This window comes from Eptatretus burgeri, chromosome 3, assembly GCF_056783735.1.
Source record: "Eptatretus burgeri isolate ZD-2024b chromosome 3, Ebu_testis_v1, whole genome shotgun sequence".
Lineage (NCBI taxonomy): Eukaryota > Metazoa > Chordata > Myxini > Myxiniformes > Myxinidae > Eptatretus > Eptatretus burgeri.
In genome coordinates this window covers 107,573,286-107,592,994 of record NC_140963.1, presented here as the reverse complement: position 1 = coordinate 107,592,994, position 19,709 = coordinate 107,573,286, and the positions used below count along the sequence as shown (strand labels likewise).

At 43.4% G+C, this 19,709-nt stretch overlaps 1 protein-coding gene across 1 annotated transcript in view; it reads left to right on the top strand.

The window, feature by feature from the left end:
• The first annotated feature begins 6,903 nt into the window (after positions 1–6,903).
• The window catches only part of LOC147030654 (RNA polymerase II elongation factor ELL-like), a 154,625-nt gene continuing 141,819 nt past the window's right edge, over positions 6,904–19,709 (top strand). Inside the window, exon 1 of the mRNA XM_085874882.1 lies at positions 6,904–6,939. Coding sequence (XP_085731008.1) covers positions 6,919–6,939 — 21 coding nt within the window. The 5' untranslated portion in view covers positions 6,904–6,918. The remainder of the gene's footprint in view (positions 6,940–19,709) is intronic.

Below are 19,709 nucleotides of genomic sequence, written 5' to 3'. Positions count from 1 at the left end.
GCAATATTCCGCTCCGACCCCACGACATCACATGAATCGTCCACACCAAAATTGGCACACTAATCGTCCTGCAAAAACCCCTGGGCCGTGACCTGGCAACCGGCCGAGGGTCCCACATGCCCACTCGGGCTTCCGACCAGCGCCGATCAACGTGCGTGCCAACGCAGCCCGCACTGTACATTCTCCAGCTTGATCGCAGCTTCGCTGGCCGTAGAGATGAGAAGACGTTCACCATCCGTGGGGAATCCGCTGCTGCCAGCGAGGGCCGAAGGTACATCATTATGGATAAATCCATGCACATTTCGCGAGCGGCGTACGTGTCTGCCTTCGAGCACATTCCATACAGTGCGCGCGGTTCGGCCATTATGCACGTGGCCAGCACTCGCGTTCGCACATCTCCGCGAGCATGTGTGCGGGGCGAACACCAATATGTGTCGGATATTGAGGTTGAAAAGGAACGTGCCGCTTCTACTCCGCACACTCGTATCCCGCCCAACATGGCATGGAGTCGTCTTTATCGGCCTCCGTACGCGTTTCGTGCAGCGTGGGCGTCATGCTGGCTGTGTTTCCTGTGTTGTGAAAAACACCATTCGTGCAGCCTCTTAAGAGGTATTCATTCGTATGCCTTTTCATGCAACCGGCAATCTTCCCCAGACCATCGGAAGCTCGAGTCGATAATCCCGCACTGCTAAGTGCACTATATGACTCACTGCACACGTTGGGTTTTGGGCTCATCCGGGAACGAGGGCTCTGTGCAGCAGTTTCCTTACAGCGGTGCCGCATTCATTGGCCTCCATGAGGCCCACCTCACAGCGAAGGCGCACGTGGCTGATTTACCTCAGGAATAATCAGACGAAAAGAAGAGTAGGGACGAAATGAAGAAAAAATGATGTAAGCAACCCTAGCTTTGAGATCATCGCAACACACTCCCTTGTTGTCCCACTAAACAAAAGGAAAAGGACTATCTACACGTATATTAATGGATTAACTGTCTTGAGACACCTATCCGTTATATGCATGCAATTCTCACAACTGCAACAAATATATATATATATATATATATATATATATATATATATATATATATATATATATATATATATATATATATATATATATATATATATATATATATATATGTACACATATATTTTGTACTGGTAATCGGGGCACAGCATCAGTGGCACAGCTGTGCACCAAGAAATGGGCGGAGTGACGACCTGTCCAGATTGTGCCAAATAGCCAAGGAAAAACTGCTTTGGCAGTTCCACTGCTCTGTTCAAGAGTATTGTCCATAATATGCATATATGCATATATATATATATTTCACAATAATATATAAAAAATAATTGAGCATTGATGGGTGATTGTGTATGGAGTGCTATTGGTGGGGGTCTTGTCAAGGGGGGTTGTGGAGTTGATGTGTGTATTTATCCAAGCCCTTGCCCTCTCCCCGAGGGGAAGAAAAGGGGAAAAAAGTACAAAAACCAAAAAATATTCATATATAAATGTATTTAAAAACTACAAAAAAAAAGTTATTTCATTAATTAAAAAGTTTTTTTTGCATTTTCTTTGGATCTTGTGTTGATGGGTTGGTGTGGTGTTCACGCAGGCATGATTGGCTGAATGGCCTCCACCTGTGTTGGATTTCCTTGTTATTCCTTGTTGAGAGATATATATATATATATATATATATATATATATATATATATATATATATATATATATATATATATATATATATATATATATGTGTGTGTGTATTGTTACGGAAATGGCCGTTATGGGACTACTAAATATAGGATTAGCTCAGATCCCCCATTATATGCCTGTTTAGCTTGGTTGTGTGGTTTAAGGGACGTTATATGTGTGTCGGGAGGTGTAAGAGCCTGTTTTTGTGTTTGTACAGTGGTGGTGAAACAAGTGATCCCTCTTGTTCCTTCCCCATCCCGGGATAGGCCCCTCCCAGCCGGCGAAGGGGGTGTGGCCTGGAGAGAGGGTGTGGCCAAGCGGAGGAAGTGATGCGAAGGGGGTGGGCTTTTTGTCGGTTTTCGCTGAGAGGTGGGCTGGTGTGTCGAAGGAGTGAACGAAAAGAAACTGTGGTGAAACTGTGAGCGCAGTAGTGGCACCGGTCGGCTGTACACGGGACAGCTGTGTCTGTTTTTCGTGAGGAACGAGCCGAAAGAAAGGCAGGGAAGGCAACAGAGAAACCACGAGTGCTCGGAGTCGCTTCGAAGCGAGAAACGAAGGCTTCGTGAAAAGAGCTGTGTGTGGAAACAGTCGCTCTCAAGGCACGACGTGTTTTGAAGGCGAGCGAACGAAGGAGGGACTGTGTGGAATCAGCCGGTACAAAAACGGCAGTCGGCTTTGAGAGGATGCCTGCACGTGGAGTCAACGATCGACTCGTATGGGGAGGTGATCGACAGATTCGGCCTGCGTCTGGCCGTGGAGCCTCCATCCGTACTCACCTCACGGCTCGTCACGTTTGTCGATCCGTTTGCCGGAGCCCGTCCACCTAGATTTGGGCCTTGTCTGGAGAACATGCCAGGCCGGGATTTGTATGCTGGACCGTGAGAGAGATCAGCTGAGGCCCATCGTCGACCCTACGCGAGGTCAGAGCACGCGGAGACCGCGTGCGGTGTGAAAGGGGCAGAGGGAGGACGAGCTCCATTTCGCCACACGGCGTGGTTCGAGCTGGGGGTTCGATTCCGTGGATAGCCGCCTTTTGTGATTCCCTTTTGACACTGTCCTCTCGTCCATGAGACATCACCAAGTACTCTGTTTGTCTTGCATGCATGCTGTTTGTCTTTGTCTGCACGTGTTGTGTAAGACATATTTCGGTAGCGACCCCCTCGAAACCTGTAGACCGTGGTTCCCTAGTTAAGAACGGGTTGAGGATTGGTAATATAAACATTGTCATGAATTTTGCTTGTGTTGTGATCCCCTATGTTCCCCAATAAATTTGGTTAATTTGTGTGAAGTTGCCGCTGTGGATTAATTTGTGTCGCGTTGAGGAACGATCCGTACGATTGGCATGTAAAACGAAAATGGTTACAGACTGGCAGAAAATGCTTGGCATCTGACAAAACCAGTCTGTTACCAGGGGTTCTATTTCCCCAACTGGCAAGGTACAAGGATTACGTTGGTATCGCGATTGAAGGCGCGTGATCCGAGGCCTGTGCTGAGCCGGCCGGCGTTATAAACCCCGGAGACGGTGGTGGTGAGGGTGGCGCCGAGGACCGGGTGAGAATCCCGCCACACCGGATCCGCAACAGTATGTTTGTATTTATGTATATATACATATCTTCTTCTTCCTCTTTCGGCTGCTCCTGTTAGGGGTCGCCACAGCGGATCATCCGTCTCCATTTCGCTCCGTCCTCCACATCTTCCATTGACACTCCAACCACCCACATGTCTGCCCTCACCACATCCATGAACCTCTTCTTTGGCCTTCCTCTTCTCCTCCTGCCTGGCGGCACCATCTTCAGCATCCTTCTCCCGATATACTCCGCTTCCCTCCTGCGCACATGTCCAAACCATCTCAATCTCGCCTCTCTCACTTTCTCTCCAAACCGTCCTTCCTGCACTGTCCCTCTAATATACTCATTCCTTATCCTGTCCATCCTCGTCACTCCCAACGAGAATCGCAGCATCTTTAACTCTGCCACCTCCAGCTCCGCTTCCTGTCTTTTTGTCAGTGCCACCGCCTTCAAACCATACAACATAGCTGGTCTCATTACCGTCTTGTATACTTTCCCCTTAACTCTTGCAGCTACCCTTCTGTCACAAATCACTCCTGCAACTCTTCTCCACCCACTCCATCCTGCCTGCACTCTCTTTTTCACTTCTCGACCACACTCTCCGTTACTTTGGACAGTTGATCCCAAGTATTTAAACCCATGCACCTTCCCCACCTCAACTCCTTGCAACCGCACCATAACACCACCATCCCTCTCATTTACGCACATGAACTCCATCTTACTCCGACTGACTATCATTCCCCTTCTCTCCAGTGCGTACCTCCACCTCTCGAGGCTCGCCTCAGCCTGCTCCCTACTCTCCTTGCAGATCATGATGTCATCCGCGAACATCATAGTCCATGGAGACTCCAGTCTGATCTCGTCCGTCAACCTGTCCATCACCATTGCAAACAGGAAAGGGCTCGGAGTCGATCCTTTGTGCAATCCCACTTTTACCTTAAACTGGTCCGTCATTCCTACTGCACACCTCACCGCTGTCACACTGTCCTCATACATATCCTGCACCATCCTCACATACTTCTCTACCACTCCTGACTTCCTCATACAATACCACACACCATTTGTCCTCCCATCCACACCATGGTAGAACAGTTTGAAACCACCTCCAATGCTCCTCGCCTTACTCCCCATCCACTTGGTCTCTTGTAAACACAGTATGTCCACCTTTCTTCTCTCCATCATATCAGCCAACTCTCACCCTTTGCCAGTCATAGTCCCAACATTCAGAGTTCCAACTCTCACCTCCACACTTCTACCCTTCCCCCTCTCCCACTGCCTCTGGACCCGCCTTCCCCGTCTCCTTCTCCTCCTTCGCCCTGCAGTTGCACAATTTCCACTGGTACCCTGCTGACCAACGGTACCGGTGGCGGTCGTTGGTAACCCGGGCCTCGACCGATCCGGTATGGAAATCCGTTTTATTGTCCACATAATGATTTGGCATAGGTTTTTATGCCGGATGCCCTTCCTGACGCAACCCTGGTCGCCTCATACGACACACAGGGATATATATATATATATATATATATATATATATATATATATATATATATATATATATATATATATATATATATATATATATATATATATGTACACACACACACACATATACTTGTGCGGTAAGCTTACACATTCTAAGCAATTATGAACCATGCTTCATATGAAGGTACATAATAAATACAAGCTTTCTGATTATAAGCAAGCAGCACTGACCTCCTGCTGGATATCAATTGAGGTTTTTATTTTACATTTGACAGTGAGAGAAATACATAAACTAACATTTTTATTGAAGTGTATACATTGTAACACTTACCACTGTGCTGTACACATTGTGTCAGGTCGCTCACCTGTAGTGAGCACAAGGTTGCACATATTTTCGGATATTTTCATTTACAGACACTTTCTGATGGTTCTGTAATTTTTCCCAGTGTATCGGCTTCAATGTCCATCGGAATGTGGAATTCCAGCCTTATACATCACCTGGAAGGTACCGATTTATTTAGGGATATACATTAGTGCCAGTGAGTCGGTCAGTCAGTGAGTGGATGGAATGAGCTTTATGTATTTGATGAGTGAGCTGTTTCTGTGTGAAGCCCTTTCTTTGATTTTTATACAAGTCCATACACCTGGGCCAATTGCCCCAAAATTTGCCCAACCACATTATTGTGAGACGCACGAGGCGTCGCAATAAAACCAATTGCAGTTCTTCATCGAATCGATACTAAAACAAGAAATAATGCCCCTCCAGCCGACTGACAAGGAGAGATGTGGAGCTTGACTTCCAGTCGGCACTTCCACCTCGTGTTCGAAGGTGAATTATTTGTCAGGAATAAAAGAAATTGCATTTAATTATTTAGAATTCTACCCTTTCACAGAGCATTGGTGCTGCCAACACAGTTTCTTGGCAAGGGTTATATTTGGTGGTTTGCTATTGCCTTTCCAGCATTGTTTGTCTGTGCTCTTTCCTTTCAAATGCTGAGTGAAAGGTAAGGAAGCAGCACATACCATTTAAAAAAAAAAATGTCTTTGGGATGACTTGGCCAGAGTTTGAACCGCCAACCTCCCAGACTCAGAGTAGATGGCCAAACCATTACACCACTGATTCTGAGACAAAAATAAACATTGCAGTTATTAAGATAAAATTGTTTAACAAAAAAGGTTGGAGGGGGGAAATCAAGTCATTGGAAGCCAAATATACTGACGAAGACATTAAAAACACTGAAAACCAATGAAAACCAGTCATTATACTATCCTCAAGAATTATCTTCCAAAAGGAAGAATTACTTTATCCCAATCACAAATGACTGGATATTAATGGAAACAAAACAGAGAGAAACAGACTTGGGGGCAAACTCCTCAACAGGCTGACTATCCCTTTTTCTGTTGACCTCCCTGATCTTGTGCTGAGGGATCAACACGCAATACATGAAGCCTAAATGGTCGTAGCGTGGGAACGGTGCCCCATGCCTCATTATCGCCCTTTGTGGAAGCGTGCAACCGGTGGACGCAGATGTCTCCTGCACAATCACCAAGGGTAGCAGAAGGCGGGGAAGAAGTCTCCCTGAGACACGATGGGAGAACGGGAAGGGTGGGTCAGAAGCCAAAAGGTCAAAGTGACAAGGCATAATTGAATAATCTTTAAATTCTACAATAGTTGAAATTCCATTGGTTCTTTCAAAGAGGTAACTGGAAGGGTTAAACTACAGCAGATTAGTTGTGTTGAAACATTCAGGAACTTTATTTATTTTACTTGCTGACCTTCCACAAGACAATTATGAAAACTTTTTGAACATAGATGGCTGTTGCTTCAAAGATTGAATAGTCTTATTTTGTTGTATTTAGTTGAAACATATTACTTACACACAAATCTACTCAACAGCATAATCCAATGGGGAAAGTCGAAGTAAACTATTTTCAGGTGAAGCTCATGTTCAGGTTCAGAAGTTTTCACATTTTATGTTATGACTCACCTTCTGTAGAAAAATGAGATTCATCGAAGTAGTGAACTGATTTAATCTGCTCTGATTAACTTGTGCAATAAATGCAAGCACCATCTGTCTGCCATTCATCAATGTGTGCACTCACCCTGGGGCAGAGATGCTGGCATTTTCGTGTGTGATTGCAGGGCTATGACAGCAGGTTGTGTGCATCTCTGAAAATGGCAGCTCTTCTGATACAGGTTTGATATGCACTGCTTCTGAGATTTAATGTCCGAAAGGTTGATGGTGATGTTCCACAAGGTTATGGACTGCAAGGAGTGATGGATTTGTTACAACCCATTGCCTGTATATTGGAGTCTAATTTTTTGTTACAATAATCAAATACAGACTCTTTGGGCAGAAATTGCTGCAAATAGGTCTAACTTGTGCTTAATAGAGTTGAACTTTCATGTGCTCCGGTGCATTTGGTGTGCATGATAAAAAGACTCGTTTTGCAAGGACAACACAGTTATCACTGTGACATCCATTGCATCTAGATCACTGTGACCCATTGGGATAGCATTGGCAAACCATCCAGTATATAGTCCATTCAATATATGGAATCCATCCATCCATTGGGACAATACTCTGTGCAGAGCATTGGTGCTGCCTAAGCAGTCTCCTTGGCTATTGGGCACAATCCTCGACAGGTCACTACTCTGACACAGTATACCAGCATGCTGGCACTCATTTTGCCAACCTCAGAAGGATGAACAGGCAGAGTCAACCCCACCTGGTATTAATTCAACAGCCAAGTGGGATTTGAACTCAGGATCTGAGGATCCCAAGCCCACCACCCCAACCATTAAGCCAACACCAGGCATATACATGGAATGACCCACTACAAATTGCAAAATAATTAATTTTATCATGATTCATCTCAGAAAAGGCCACAGAAAAACATATCAAAAGTCCTTCAAAATTCAAGTTCTGCAACAGTGCCTAATTTGCATAAGTCCAAGATGGCACCATAATATTTGTCATTACATAGTTTTGACCACATTTTCACTTGTAATCAAGCAATTTTCAATGTTTAAAGATGCTCTTTAACACACCGAATAGAATATAAACACTTACAGTCCAGGTGTCCTCATTTCCATAAATTAAAAATGGTCACCAAAATAGAAATTTTTTGCCTGATTTTTTTGCAACAGAACCTGTCGGTGAAATTTTTATCGCAGGCTACTATATTAAGATATTCCAGGCAACAGGTTCATCGGGACTGTCAGAGAATATATAGCAACCCAACATGTATAGAAGCATACAACCACAAGAGAGCTCTTGACTCTTCAGCCTCAAGCCAACCAATCTATAGTTTGAGATCTGCAGAGGCACCAATTGGCTATGGCAAACACTGTCTGTTCTGTGGTACAACAGACATATATGATGGGAAAAAGAAAGACTTTAATTTGTTACCTATCAGAACATATGACTTCCGGAACAAAAGAATAGACACATGCACAGAGAGGAATGATGACTGGGCCCACAGAGTGAAAGCCAAGATAGATTGTGTCCATGACCTTCATGCAACAGCATGAAGGTCATGGACACAATCTATCTTGGTCTCACCAAGTTTGCAATGTCAATTTCCAGACTAGTAAGCAGATTCCTCACAAATACCTTCCTCATGATGATACTACTCCCACTGTTAAACTGGGGAGACCGCAGGACACAGCACAAACAGAAGCATTCATGAAAGCCATTGAGTACTTGTAGGAGAATGATGAGGAGCAGACCACCATAAATAACCTCAGACAAAAAATGCCTGACTACCTTGCTGACACAGATATGGCTTCACTTATGTGAAGGAGCAGCTCATAAAACAATTTGGCAATAAAGTAATCAGAAATGAAATAAACGGGAAGCCAAATGTAGTCACTTTGTGGAGCACTGCAGCAATTATTTCCTCCAAGAATTCCATTCCCTTTCCCAAACAAAGATGCTCTGAGCTACAAGAAATCAGGATTATAAAGACTACTGCAAAACTGATAAAAATGACATGAAATCACTAGTCCAACAGATGGATGAGTAATCCAAAGATCAGGAAATGGCTTCAGTAGAAGAAGCTTGCTCTTTCCTGCCAGAATCATTGTGCATTTTGCTCCAAGGTTTATTCACAAGTGCTGATACAAAGATGAAGATGGCTTCAATAGGCCAAGCCATGGTTCAGGCAACTCATCCCCATGTGAAGTTGGACAAAAGATACTGAAATCCATGGTTGGGAAAAGCATTATGCAATACTCATTCAACATAAAGAGCAAGTATAGTTACCCTAAGTAACAACAGCACAGTGAAAATAAAGGAGGAGGTGATCCACATCGATCCTCAGCTTCTCTTTCAGAGGCTATATTGACTGCAGGGATTCATAATGGTAGCCTGGCAGAGGCATTTCAATGCAAGCTGTGCAGCTATCCCTCTGCATTCTTCAAGAATAAATGCGCAACTCGACTGGCAAGTAAAGCTTCCTTGGGTGATGCACTTTGGAAGTTGATGCCTCCAGATATGCCCTTACAATCAAGAGATGTCAAATACATATTAGATGGTGGAGTATTGCTGCACAGAATCCCATGGAATCATGGTTCAACACGCGATGAGATATGCCAGAAATACATCAAATATATGGCAAGTTACTGAGGTCGACCAGTAGTGGTGTTTGAATGGTTATTCAGATTGGCCAACGCAAAGGACACAACAAAAAAAAAACGAGCAGGGATGCATGTTGTACAAACTGCGTGTGCAATTCTCAGGGTCTATGGTTTTCAAAGAATGAAAGGAAGACTTGCTTTCCAACAAGGAGAATAAGCAAAGGTTCATCACTAAGACTGTCATGGATGTCACACACAAGATGGCAGATGAAAATCTGCTAATTGTGCAGACTGCCATTGGTGTTGCTGACAGAATGACTAAGCCAATTATCCTCATTGAAGATGACACAGACATTCTGATACTGCTTTGTTTCCACTCACAGCCCAGCACACTAAACATATGTTTTTGACCAGAATCCCACCATGGCATGAAAAAGGCACCAAGATGCTGGAATATTGCTGTCCTGAAAACCATACTTGGCCCACAAGTATATAACAATGTGCTATTTATTAATTGTGTGTGCGATACTTGGATGTGATACAACATCCCACATATATGGACTGGGAAAGGGAGTTGTGCTGAAGTTGATGTGCACCAATCAAGTGTTTCAGGAACAGGCTGAAGTATTCATATTCAGACATCTTTCTGGCTGTTATCAGACAACATCAGTGCCGTCGAGTCTGGCTGTTATCAGACAACCACCTCAGTGCCGTCGAGTCTGTCTTTTCACTCAAGCCGACTGGCAGGGTCTCCAAGCAGCCATCAAACTTCGAGACTGGTCTCCCATCGCCACTTTCTCCAAAGTCAATTCATCCTGGGAATTCTTTCGAAGAAACTTGCTCTCCCTCTTGCACAGATTTTCCCCCCCTCATCTTCAGTTGTCCTACCCTTTCCCCCACTCATGGTTTACTGAAGCTTATGGCATGGCAGTTGTCTTGAAACAACTTGCCTTTGCCTCATGAAAAGCAAACCCAACTGAGGGTAATCTCAGTTCCTTCCATAAAGCTCGGAACAAGTGTGTATCTATCCTCAGGAGAGCCAGAAAACAACATCTTTCTCATCTCAAGTCTGAACTCTCAAACCTCTCTCCCTCCTCAAAATCCTGGTGGCGTTTAATCAAATCTGTTTCTGGTGTATGTTCCCCCTCCATCCCCTCCCTTACCTCAAATGGCCACACTGCTGATACCGCACATGAAAAAGCTGAATGCCTAAACTCGGTGTTTGCATTGAAATTTTGTGTCCAAAACTCATCGTTTTCTGTACCCACCAGACCCAGTCACACCCAACTGTCCCTGGACTCTGTGTCCTTTTCTCCTGACAAGGTGGAGAGCTTGCTGTCAACCCTCAACTCAGATTCTGCAACCGGTCCAGACGGCATCAGCCCACGTGTCCTAAAAACCTGCTCCTCTGCATTTGCTCACCCTCCCTCTGTTCTATTCACCCTCTCATTTGCTCATGGTCATCTGCCATCTGCTTGGAAATCAGAAAACATCACTGCCCTGCATAAAAAGGTGCAAAAACAGCTCCCTGCAACTACAGACCAATCAGCCTTCTCCCAATCATCAGCAAGGTTATGGAATCCATCATCACTTCAGACATTAAACCCTTCCTCTTCTCCAATGGCTTGATTTATGATCATCAATTTGGTTTCAGACCACGTCACTCTACCCTGAATGTGCTGCTTCTGCTCTCCCAACAATGGATGGAGGTCCTCAATGCCAGACCTGAAATCAGAGCCATATCCCTATTGTCCTGGAGCCAAGGGCAAAAAGTGGCATAAAGGGCCCAAAAATCACTCGTCATTTGGAAAGAGGACCATCTTGGACACATTTTGAGGGAGGGTGGACATCCTGAAACCCGGAAGTAAACCCAGAATTCATGGTTTTGTCAGAATTGCTGTAGACTAAAACCGTGGCAAAAGTTAGGGGTAGAGGAGATTCAAATTGACAAAGCGTCACAAGGAAACAACCTATGGTAACATATTACCACTTAGAATTGAGCTTATAGAGTCACCTATAGGATGAATGTAGGCACGATCTGATTGGTTGAAGTTCAAGGTCACCAGAGGTCAAAATATGACGTCATTTGACTCTTGCCCAAAATCTGGACCCTAAAAAAACTAAAACTACCCCCAAAATAATGTAAATGAATGGATTTTTCATTTATTGTTCAATTCTTGTACAGAACAAGATAGGTAATTTTTTAAAACCAGTGGTGGGAAATGTACATGTTCATTAACCCTTCGGGGTCCAATTTATATCCTGCTGAAATTCGAAAAAAGAACGAAAATGGCCATTCGGAGGCGAAAAGTTCAACTCACTTAAAATGTCAACATTTTGTGAATAAATGTCCTGGAATCACTCTCTATCAAATTGAGAGGCGTTAGGCAAGGCAAACCCCCTCCCATTACAGAAATATTTTGAAGCGACCCAGGCGCCGTGCGAATCCCGAGATTCGAAGCTGCGTCTGGGTGACAGAGGCGAGCCCTGGACGGGGAATCTACCTGGGGCACTCCCAGGTGGGAATCCCCAGTTAAAACATCGGTCCGCATGGCACCATGAAGCTCATCTAATCAGCTCATCGATTTTCATGGAAATTACATCAGGTAAGTAAATTACTTAAACAATGGTGTTAAATATAAACTGATTGTATACATATTGCATAGCAAAGCAGCATAAAATTGCTGTACAGCATAAAATTCATGCAGATTGTCCCCGAAGAATGGAGGAAAATACCTTCAAGAAATCCATGTGATCGATGACACTGTAAGTTTTGTCACAAAGACGACTGATCTGTCTCAGTTTATGGCAAGTTTTTCCACAACCTAGGAGCAGCACATAATGCCCTGCCAGCCTCCCCTTCACTACACAAACATCAGACCCGCGGAATACCTTAAGGTCTGGCCTATAGCTATTCTATGGGCCCTAATCAATATGTCATGAGTTGGCACAGTCGTGCTGGTGGTTTGGAAATGGGGCCCCACTATGGACACTAAGATTTTAATTGCAAGCCCATTCTGTTTTCCAGGAAATGAGATGGCTGATTTACCAAGTAAACAGCTGAGGATGACGTCGCCATCACCGACCCTCTCCAACAATACCGAGAAGTGCATCATATGTCAGAAGACTGATCTTGAACATGAAACTATGAGCACAGACAATGGTAGGGCACGAATAATCGAAGCAGCAGGCATTAGAAAGGACATCGTTTTTGAAAGACTGAAGCAAGGTGACCACAGTAAAATTATGTATCATGTTAGCAATGAATGTTACAAAAAGTACACACATAAGAAGATACTTGAAAAACTTAGGCAATCAAACTTCAGCTCCACTGCAGCTGACCCAGGTAATGCTAACCCCAGCCCATGACAGAGTACCTCGTCTGCTGACCAACGGTCACGACGGTCAATAGCAGCCTCACGGGATTCAGCATGTTGGTCAGAGGACGTCGATCTCTTCGCAAAAAATGTGTTTTGTATGTGGCAATGCAAAACATAACAACGTGTACACCAAGTACCGAATATCTGAAAAAGAAAGAGGAGAATCATTCCTCCAGGTAGCTTCCTGACTTCAGGATGAAGTTTTTCCACGGACATGTGATCTTCAAGATGTAAATGCCGTGTTTGGAGAAGATTTGTACTGCCACAAACAGTGTATCCGAAATTACATCAGGAAGGGAACTTTTTCAGATATTTTTCTTTTTCTTTTTCAGATATTCGGTACTTGGGGTACACGTTGTTATATTTTGCATTTCCACATACAAAACACTTTTTTGTGAAGAGATCGACGTCCTCTGACCAACATGCAGAATCCCGTGAGGCTGCTATTGACCGTCGTGACCGTTGGTCAGCAGACGAGGTACTCTGTCGTGGGCTGGGGTTAGCATTACCTGGGTCAGCTGCAGTGGAGCTGAAGTTTGATTGCCTAAGTTTTTCAAGTATCTTCTTATGTGTGTACTTTTTGTAACATTCATTGCGAACATGATACGTAATTTTACTGTGGTCAGCTTGCTTCAGTCTTTCAAAAACGATGTCCTTTCTAATGCCTGCTGCTTCGATTATTCGTGCCCTACCATTGTCTGTGCTCGTAGTTTCATGTTCAAGATCAGTCTTCTGACATATGATGCACTTCTCGGTATTGTTGGAGAGGGTCGGTGATGGCGACGTCATCCTCAGCCGTTTACTTGGTAAATCAGCCATCTCATTTCCTGGAAAACAGAATGGGCTTGCAATTAAAATCTTACAGTGTCCATAGTGGGGCCCCATTTCCAAACCACCAGCACGACTGTGCTAACTCATGACATATTGATTAGGGCCCATAGAATAGCTCTAGGCCAGACCTTAAGGTATTCCACGGGTCTGATGTTTGTGTAGTGAAGGGGAGGCTGACAGGGCATGATGTGCTGTTCCGAGGTTGTGGAACAACTTGCTATAAACTGAGACAAATCAGTCGTCTTTGTGACGGAATTTACAGTGTCATCGATCACATGGATTTCTTGAAGGTATTTTCCTTCATTCTTCGGGGACAATCTGCATGAATTTTATGCTGTACAGCAATTTTATGCTGCTTTGCTATGCAATATGTATACAATCAGTTTATATTTGGCACCATTGTTTAATGTACTTACCTGATGTAATTTCCATGAAAATCGATGAGCTGATTAGATGAGCTTCATGATGCCATGCGGACCGATGTTTTAACTGGGGATTCCCACCTGGGAGTGCCCCAGGTAGATTCCCCGTCCAGGGCTAGCCTCTGTCACCCAGACGCAGCTTCGAATCTCGGGATTCGCACGGCGCCTGGGTCGCTTTGAAATATTTCTGTAATGAGGGGGGTTTGCCCTGCCTAACACCTCTCAATTTGATAGAGAGTGATTCCAGGACATTTATTCACAAAATGTTGACATTTTAAGTGAGTTGAACTTTTCGCCTCCGAATGGCCATTTTCGTTCTTTTTTCGAATTTCAGCAGGATATAAATTGGACCCCGAAGGGTTAATGTTCATGTACATTTCCCACCACTGGTTTTACAAACTTACCTATCTTGTTCTGTACAAGAATTGATCAATAAATGAAAATCCATTCATTTACATTATTTTGGGGGTCGTTTTAGTTTTTTAGGGTCCAGATTTTGGGCAAGAGTCAAATGACGTCATATTTTGACATCTGGTGACCTTGAACTTCAACCAATCAGATCGTGCCTACATTCATCCTATAGGTGACTCTATAATCTCAATTTTTAGTGGTAATATGTTACCATAGGTTGTTTCCTTGTGACGCTTTGTCAATTTAAATCTCCTCTACCCCTAACTTTTGCCACGGTTTTCGTCTACAGCAATTCTGACAAAACCATGAATTCTGGGTTTACTGCCGGGTTTCAGGATGTCCACCCTCCCTCAAAATGTATCTAAGACAGTCCTCTATCCAAATCAGGAGAGTGATTTTGGGGCCCTTTTATGCCACTTTTTTGCCCTTGGCTCCATAACTACTAGACATATCATGTGCTTTTGACATGATCTAGCACCCTGCCCTGCTCACCAAACTCTCTTCCTATGGTATCCAAGGCCATCTCCACTCACGGCTTGCAGACTTCCTCTCCTGTCGTAGTCAACGTGTGGCCCTAAATGGAGTTCTTTAATCCCCTCTTCCTGTCCAGGCTGAAGTTCCTCAAGGGAGCGTTCTGGCCCTGTTCTTTTTCTGGTTTTCTGTTAAGGTCTGGATGCAGATCCAGCCTATCCATGGGATACTAAACATAAACGGTTCAGCCTGGCAGAGGTAATAATGCACTCCATCAAGTTCCATTCCAGTTCATACATGTCAGTTGTGTACTACAACTGTAACACTTTGGTGAAGTTCAGGCTTCATGTGTTAGTTGTTGATGTTTATCAAAGAGCTAAATTATAAATGACTGCAGGTTTATTTTTTATCAGGGTCTAAGGCTTATAGATGAGCTGCACCACAAATCAAGTAAATGTATGAGACGACACAAGAATTGACCAGACAAACACAGCTGCTGAGCTTTGGGGAAATACCAGTACTTCCTGGGGTATTCTGCGTACCGGTGACACCATCTTTATGATGATGTTTTTCTTTCCACACTCAGCGTGGAAACTCAAGAGAATTTTCCTCCTCTCCATGGATGCCAACCTCAGTGGTATATCAGTGCTCTATCCTTTAAATGCTGAGCATCAAGCAAGGAAAGAGTACATACCATTTTAAGTCTTTGGTATGACTCGACCTGGGTCGGCATCGAACCACTGATCTCTATAACTCAAAGCAGCCGCTCTAGCGATTACACCACCGCAGTTTGAAAATTTACATTAGAGCAGTCGATCAAGGGTAAGTGGTGTGGCATTGAATAGAAAGACTAACAGGGTTACTGCTGCTAATACTGCTACTCCTATTACAACTGCTACTACTATTGTATTACTTCTTTAAAGGTCCCAATTATTTCCATCCTCTCGTGGGGACAGCCAGGGGAAATTTTTGGTCCTAGTCTTCAGCTGGGTGGGCCTGACTGATGTGGAGCCCCAGCATGTTGTGTTTTATTGATGGACCTTTAACCTGACCCCCAGGTTTAACTTTAACCCCAGCATGGAACCTGACTGATGTGGAACCACTGATAATTTGGCCAGGAATTTGGAATAACTTGAGAGTGCCAGTGATAGCTGACCTACGTACTCTTTGCGCAAGACTTTGGGATCTCTAATATCTGCTTGCAGACAGAACATTCACCTTTATATCAATCGATATCACTAATATCAAGGGGTGGCGAACTTATTGACCCAATGAATGGTGCCTGTGAAGCACTAATCTGAGCTCTTATTTGGGTCGAGAATCAAACTCAGACTATACATCTCAAAAGTAACTCTTATCTCTTGTATTATCCTGTTGAACAGAAGGAATAACACAATTATTGGAGTAAAGATACCATGAAAAAAAATATGAAATATCAATCTTTGTTGAGCTGGCAGGCATAAAGAGGTCACTGCAGTTCAGTTCAGTTCAGTTCAATTCAGTGGATTAAAGACAATAATTAAACCAGGAAGGTCTTTAAAGACATTAAAACAATGAAATGTTGGTCATAAAATAGGCAATGATGATGATAATAAATTTTCCTGAAACAAGACGAGAGAAAGCATAAGTTTGCCTGAGAATCAAGGGTATAGACACTGTCATGATGATACCCAGTGCAAACTTAATACGAGATTCCATAACAGTGGGCAACAGGTGAGTGAAATGGTAATAAATCCACACACTAAATATATATATATATATATATATATATATATATATATATATATATATATATATATATATATATATATATATATATATATATATATATAAATATATTTCTAGAATAGGGCCGTGTGGCTAACAGATGCTGCAAGAGCATAGGAAAGTGAGTGCGTCAGCCGGTCTGTGAACCTCAAAGGGTGCTGGAGCAAAAGCACTCTGTTGGACGCAGATGTTTCAGACGAGCATAAATTATTTGAGCTACAATTGAGGCCTCTATGTGCCATCTGCTGTCCTCATTTCTCCATGCTGTTTCTAATCGGAGAGAAGAGGAAGGAAGAGAGTGGGATGTAAAAATGGAGCTTTACTTATTTATATATGTTCTTTTCTTTTTTCATTGAGAAGGCTATGTGCACTTGATATCTCTCCCCTGCACTGCAATCGCTGCTTCATGCATGTCTGCACTTGATGGGAATTCTAACACTGTTCTTGATAGGTCTGACATTCCTACACAGTGACATGTTGTGACTGAGGATTTCCCTTTCCCCTCCTCTGCAGCTCAATGGATCTTTCCTCACATATTTCAGTCCATGCTGAGACAAACTGGAACATGCAGATCTTGAGCATCCCTCCACCCACATACTTGCCTTTACAATTCAGGCATAATTATTTTATTAATTGCAAAACTGTAACACAGTGCCGACCCTGCATTTGTACAGTGGGGTTTCACTCACACCAGGCGTGTACCTTTTTTGCCTTTTCCTGCCCCCTGTACCTGTGTACCATGACCCCATTTAATAGAACAACAAGACAGGTTGTCGGATTTCTTGTTCTACACCATTAACAAAGTGAATTTTTATGATGGTGAATAATTTACTGCACTAAGTAACCATTTCTGCAGCTTCAGCTTGCTGGGGCATGCTGGTTCTTAGCTCTTAGCAGTTGATGAAGGTCCTGAAACTCAAGCATGACATAAGAGTGAACACCTTGAAGATATGATGTACAACTGATAAAGTTTGGCCTTGATAAACCTATTCTTAGTCACCTTAGTGTAATCCACCACTCTCCAGTCTCCACAGAGTTTTACAGATTGCTCCAATGAGTCTCTCCATGTTTGCTTCCCATGCTCTCCACTTTTCTGCAGTCTTTTTGCTGCCATTTGTTATCATCTGTGGAAGTAATAGTTTCTTGTTTTAGTTCGCTTCCACTCATTTGTTCCAGTCCTTTTAAGGTAGTAGGTCAATGCCCCCTTCATGTAAAACCTGGCAAACGGAAAGCTCCTCGTCTGTCTAGCTCTGTCATTTCTTGATCTCCCCACCACCATTTTGAGATCCCCATTCTTCTTCCTTTTCACTCAGAGAGATCCTATTAAGCCCACTAAACATCCATCCATCCTCTACATCCTGTACAGTCTGCAGCAATCTCTCCTCTTTCTTGCTCAAGGCCTCAGTCTTCGCTCCATACAGAACCAGTCTTTTTCTTTCTTCGATTTCTCGATCATTTTGGAAATCTTTCGATCATTTATCACACCAGAAAAACTCCTCCACTTGTGCTACCATCATTCTTTTCTCCTCTCTTCTTCTTACAATTTAAACCCAGGTGCTTGGATTTTCCCACCTGCTTTAAACTCGCTGCTTGCCTTATCCCATCAGGGTGACGAGGTCTGAAGAAAAATAATACGGGAAACTCATGCACAGGTCAAGCGGGTTACAGTTAGCCCCATTGCCCATTGTGCAGTGGTCGGCCCGATGGGCGTCGATCAGTGGGAGACATGTCCCTCCCGCTTTTTTGGAGAAGGGGCGACAGTATATCGATTGTCTCCCCACCCCCACTTTTTTGTTGGATAAACAAAAATATGTATGCAGTACTCACAAAGGATTACGAAGTGGTTTTCCTTGCAATTTATTTCATACATTTTATGAAAAGTGGGAATGAGCGATTAATTACTTTACAAGTACAATAGGATGTCATCAAACGTATCTCCCCACTTTTGACGAGGGCTCCTGTGCCCCACTTGGTCCTTATTGGTGCATCTTGAGAATAATTGGCATTGTATGGTGAGATGCCGAGAGTCTTTCTGCTCTTGCTCTGCAGTAAGATTGGCTATGCTTTTGATTCTACGCTTTTGCGAACATTGTTTACATCAATGCCGTCTGGCCCAAACATAATTACATCAACTGCTTCCTCTTTGTTTGTGTTGATTATGTTTGGCTGCACTTCCTTGGCCTATGATTGGTCACATCCACTCTGTATTGCATCCCACTCCACAGCACTCTGTATTGGACTGGTATTCCAAAATCGCCATGTGAAGGTGTTTATAGATAACAGCTTGAGTGTCATTCCATCTTATTGTGGAGTTTTTCTAAGGCTGTTTATAATAATAAAAGCATCTCAAAATGCAAAGCCCATTCATGTCCGCTTTCTACGCAAACTAAACTTGATGAAAAAGCTTTCAGCCTTTTACCCTCCTGGCCATGGCTGCAGAGAGCCGGTGTTTCTCGTACTGTAAGCTTAAGCTTGTAAATACGTTCGCCAACTTTTTGCTTGTGACTGTTTGACAGTGACAAGTTCACTGCTGTGTAATCTGAGAAGTCTGGTCGGTTGAATGTACTGAATTACAGTAGAGTAAGTGGTGCATAGCATGGAGTTAAAGTTTTTAATCCCACTATATGTGCTGGTAATTTGGCTTGTAGGTTTGTGTTATTTTGTGGGTTTGTTTGATTTGTATGTATTCCTAAACTGCTGCACGGAATGAATTGAAATTTTGTGGTTGTACTGAGCATGTTCCCGGGAAGGTTTAGGTGTTTAAAAATATTTTGTAGTTGTGACGGTTCCAAAAGGGGGAGGGGTGGGGGGGGGGTTGGTTGTCGCAAATTTTCAATGTAAATGTGTAGTTCCGCTCCTAGTGGGCGAACGTATGATGACGGGCCTTCCATCTTTATCGTTTTTGCCTTAATTTTACATTTTCAGACATTATTTTCACAATCTATTATGTTCCGTTATGTTCGACTGCAAAATATCTGGAATTCTGACGTTTTATTTACTTTTTCAATCTTGGAAAAATGTGAGCAGCTTGGAGTGTTGTTTGTAATGTACGGTTGTTCTCACCACTTGCTCACTTAATTGGATTTTAGGTCGTTTGACTGTT